Here is a 4,828-nt window from a genome sequence, read left to right as displayed (position 1 = left end):
AGGTCCACACGGAATCAACTCTTCTTAACCAACAAACACATAACCAAGGTTCAGAACGCAGATCACGATAATTCACAATCAGATAAACCAAACAAACCCAATATATCCTCCAACTCTTTGAGCAAAATTTGTGTAGAAAACCTTCAAACTGCAAACGAGAGTTACATTACGTATACCACAAATCCTTCCTTCGGTTGGGTTTTATGTACCATAACTTCGGTCTCCTGCATCACCAAGCCCCGGGATAATCATCCTGAAATCACCGTTCCAACACGAGCTTTAGATAACTCTATTATAACACATGATTTCGTATGTTCTGTTTCGTGACTTTACTTACCCTTTGTCGGTAATAGTTGGATCGATGATTCCAGCATATACATGAAGCCTGCGGAAATTGAAAGAAATAAAAACCGTCAATCTTTGAGATAAGTGTGATCAAGTGTCGATATTTTTCGGTTTTAGTCGAGGCGTACCCAGGATACTTCTCACTCAGCTTTTGGAGGGCTGAAGGGCAAGTCACTGCACATACCTATATACATGCCAATCTTTACTAGTAAGTGCAATGTAGGCAAAGAGAAGTAGAAGAAAATTTGCAAATATATCATATAAAGCCAAATGAGCTCGGTATATCCCGCCCGAATACGGGATTTGGGAGATGGCATGTACCCCAAAGAGTAGAGCAGTTGTTTCCAACGATATGATCAGTTGTTTATGTCATTGGCAAATATGTAACCATAACATAAAGGGTTCGGGGAATAAAATATCGTCATTTGATCGGACATCGGAAATGTTGTAATTTTCATGAGACGGAGGAAGTAGAAGATATTGAACGACACGCCATCGGCCACGGGTTTTTTCGTGTGTTATAGAGGTCGAATTTAGAACACTTCCTCTACGTACCACTTTGATATGTTGGTTGTCAACTCCGCGCTCCTTAACCAGGTCGATGGCTGCAACTATCGTTCCGCCTAACGATTATTCAAGTACAAAAAAATTCGTTAAAATGGTAGCGAAAAATAAAATTAATTTATACAAGCAAAAACAAACTTATAGTCTATAATGCTTATATTGAATCTTCAACTTCTTTTAACTCACAAAACAAACCAAACCAAACGAGACTAGTATATATCACACCTAGAGGTGGGGTCCAACAGATAAGATGTACACAGACCTGACCTTTACCGTAAAGAGTAGAACGACCGTTTCCCTGAAGACCCCAACTAACGAGAAGTGTGTGAAAGTGGAAGAACAAATGATCTATGATTTGAAAAGTTAGATACGGCTTTTTACCTGTTGCTAGCATAGGATCGACAACCAACACTCGAGTTCCTTCAGGAAATTTTTCCGGTAACCTGCAAAAGGAACATCAAGAGCTATCGGAAGGGGTGCATTGATCAAACCCGATGATATTTAGAGAAAACGAACAAATATAAAGCTTTTGGCAGATTCGTAATGCACAAAACAGCTTGTAAACATGATGACGATATGTTGAGTAACAATTTATGAAGAACACGATCATATAATAGCCGGTTTAGAACTTACTTGTTCAAATAGACTGTTGGTTGAAGCGTCTCCTCGTCTCTGCTAACCCCTTAATTTAGAAAAAACGTACGATAAGAAAACGAGCAAGAGATGATAACTTCATTGTAGAACTATTGAAAGAAATCATGCATGATTCTTAACGGTTTATATCAACATTATTGAATACGGGTTGATCAAGATTATAGAAACAAAAGAATGTTTCTCTTCTCAAACATTACGATAAAATCGACTTTCTAGGATGTCAATTGTCAAATATGTCTAAATATCCTAATTAGGGGTGTTCACGGTGAGGTTTTGGGCTAAATCGCACCGCTTACACCTCAAACTGCAAAAAACCGCCCGCACCGCAAAAAGCGGTACGGTTTATGCGGTTTGTACCTGACGCACTTTATGCCTACAATCCAATAATTATAAGATTACAACTTCATTATAAAATCAACGATAACGTTACCGTAGTCATATAAAACACCTTTTCAAATAATGTCATATAAAACTAATAATAGTTATTTCAAAAATGTCCAAAAAACTTGTTAGAACGCCCAAAAATGTCCTATCAACTTATTGTAACACTTTTCATTTTGACATATAAAAGCCGATAAACACCAAACAAGAATCGAACATGAGACCTCGTACAGTAGTTACCTAGGTGGTATATCTTGGTTGCCGGTAAGATGGATGACGCATGCTCTGCAAGAGCAAGACCCGCTCTTAAAATGGGAACAACCTGCAAGCAAAGAGCGGCTTATTAGTTAACCAATATACGAGATTAAATAAACTTCTATCGCGACTAGAGGTGAAATTTAGGGTCGGAAAATACGAAACAAGAGGGGGGGTTCATTTAGGAACCTTAAATATTTCAGAACCCGAGAACCACACTTTTTGTGAGTATTCATGATAAATAACCTGATAAAATGTTCATGATGAATGTGGTGACATATATTCACAAAATAGGTGGGTTTTGGGTTCTTAAAATAATTAAGGTTCGAAAATGAACCTGCCCCTACCGAACGACCCCAGAATGAAGTAAAGCGTAGTGAAATAGCGAAAAGATACTGACCGCTACAGGTTCTCGCGGATCAATAAATTCTACTGAAGCAACCCCGAGTGGTGACTGAATCTCCCCTGAAATGGTAGGCTGCAAAAACCGATAAATTGTACTTCATTCAAGATTTCATGTATGCGAAAAGCTAAATCACGAAGGCACAAGTAGGCATCTTGAAATCGACATTTTCACAAATATGTTAAATCGGTCATTATTTTCGAATTAGAATAGTGTGTACCAGCCAATCCCTGGATGCTTCATATATAAGCAGCCTTCCCAATTCAGCCATGGCATTTTCTACAAATAAATTCACAGATGAATAAGAACTTGTATCATAGGTGATTATGCCCTTGTGTTAACAGTATTCACATGTCCATCAATTGACTTGAAACAAAACTCAAGTTCAGAACCAACAAAGGACTGAAAGACCCCTTTTTTTCTTTTCTTTTCATCGGAGGCGATCTAGAGGTATCCGTTACAGAAAAGGTTCCGTATTCACATCAATTCATATAAAACTCGGGCCTAAATCCTACTTGTCCTTGGCCATCGATTGGCCTCAAGAGTCAAGAGCGGACATTATATTTAGGCGGAGTTTTGACAGGTGCTCATAACACGACCTTGAGCCACTAGAAAGCTGCGGTCCACTTGTAAACTTGTTAAATAAAAACGTCCCAAACAAGCGTAAACGAGCCCTAGTGCAAGCGTGAACTCATGAAAACGTAAATGAACATAAAGGGTACTCAAATACACCATCAATTTAGCACCTTGCTTGATATCAAACCTGAAACTGGCAACAAGATCATGTTCATCCAACCAAAGGGCCTTTGACCTAGCGGTATTTGAGTTTTGGCCTCTTAGAGGTTCATACATCACCAACGGTGATGTAGGGTGTGTRAGTTATTTGTTCTGTTTACTGTATATAAATATATTATATACTTCAAAAAACAGATCATGATCATCCAACTGCATGCCACATTCAAGAAACAGAAATGCAGAAACACAATCCAAACAAATTCTTGACACCTTACATCCTCACTTGGATCAAAATTTAAACAAACCAAAAAGAAAGACAAAAAACAAGAAATTTGACAGAAATCCCACAACACGTTACTTACTAAAGATTGGGCATGGTGTTTGCTCGTTTCTAAGCACAGAAACCCAATGTTTGATCAAAGGATGAGGAGGCACAAATACCTACAGAAATTAAAAAAACAAAAAGCAACCCAATTTCGATCAAATTAAGATGGTAATGGATAACAATAACAGAAATCGAAGAAATGGGTGTTTTCTTACCAGCATTCTACTATCCAAGAGAGGTTTCTTTTCAGCTGTAGCTTGCGCCTTCAATGGCATGAAGCTGGTACGTCTAGTAGAGCATGAAAACTGTAAAGTAAAACAAGAATTAGGGTTTAATTTGCAGGAAAAAACAGAAATAGGGATTAAAGAAATGAGGGAAATTGAGAGAGAGATGAAGGGTATACGTTGTTGGAAAGGGAAAGTGAGAAAAAATGGAGTGGGTTGGGGAGAAAAGGAGGTGCCGGCGATGAAAATGAGGGAATAAGAAAAGCAGAAGAAATGGAGGACGAAGCCATCATGGGAGTGTGAGAAGAAATCGGTTTTGGATATTCATGGAGCATCCACTTTTATCAACCATTCTCTTTCATTTTTGTCCATTTTTTCTTCAAAATAATTTTAACTTACATTTAATAATAATAATAATCCATGTAATTACACAATTTACACACACACACATATATATATATATACATACATATATGTATAGGTGGAGGTTTAAACGAGAAGATCTGAAACGTAAAAAAACACTCTTATCACATATGATAATACACATGAGGGATCAGACGACATGTCCTGCAACTTAGGTCATACCAAAGATTGTTTTTGTGTCTAACTTAGGATCACATTAAAAACATCCTTATTACATGTTATAATATATGTGTGGGTCTAGTAGTGTACGGACGACTTGACCTGCAACCAAAGGTCGTCTGCATCTCTAGTTTAATATCACATGTGTATCATATATGAGGAAATATAGTATTACATGAATTGATTATAGTAAAAGCCGTTCTCGTGTTCTTGTTCTCATTTGAATGATTCCCTACACACACATACGTGCAGGTTCACTTGGCAATCAAGGGAATGTTTACACTAGTAGGCAGTTAGCAACGGATTTACCGATCAAAAGGTCATTTATGATACATTGGATTATTACTTGTCGCATTTAAC

At 37.6% G+C, this 4,828-nt stretch overlaps 1 protein-coding gene across 1 annotated transcript; it reads right to left on the bottom strand.

The window, feature by feature from the left end:
• LOC112506828 (uracil phosphoribosyltransferase) lies at positions 1–4,191 on the bottom strand. Its single transcript, XM_025111119.1, has 12 exons — positions 4,066–4,191; positions 3,878–3,967; positions 3,700–3,778; positions 2,823–2,881; positions 2,600–2,677; positions 2,185–2,266; positions 1,543–1,591; positions 1,291–1,352; positions 901–968; positions 474–529; positions 338–385; positions 1–253 (listed from the first exon to the last, which is right to left on the bottom strand). Exons 1-12 carry the CDS (start codon positions 4,177–4,179, stop codon positions 202–204), a joined length of 837 nt encoding a protein of 278 aa, XP_024966887.1. The 5' UTR covers positions 4,180–4,191; the 3' UTR covers positions 1–201.
• Positions 4,192–4,828: the final 637 nt, after the last annotated feature.

Source organism: Cynara cardunculus, assembly GCF_001531365.2.
Source record: "Cynara cardunculus var. scolymus isolate 2C chromosome LG 2, CcrdV1, whole genome shotgun sequence".
Taxonomy (NCBI): Eukaryota; Viridiplantae; Streptophyta; class Magnoliopsida; order Asterales; family Asteraceae; genus Cynara; species Cynara cardunculus.
The sequence above is the reverse complement of the archived record's forward strand: the minus strand, read 5'-3'. Positions and strand labels throughout refer to the sequence as shown.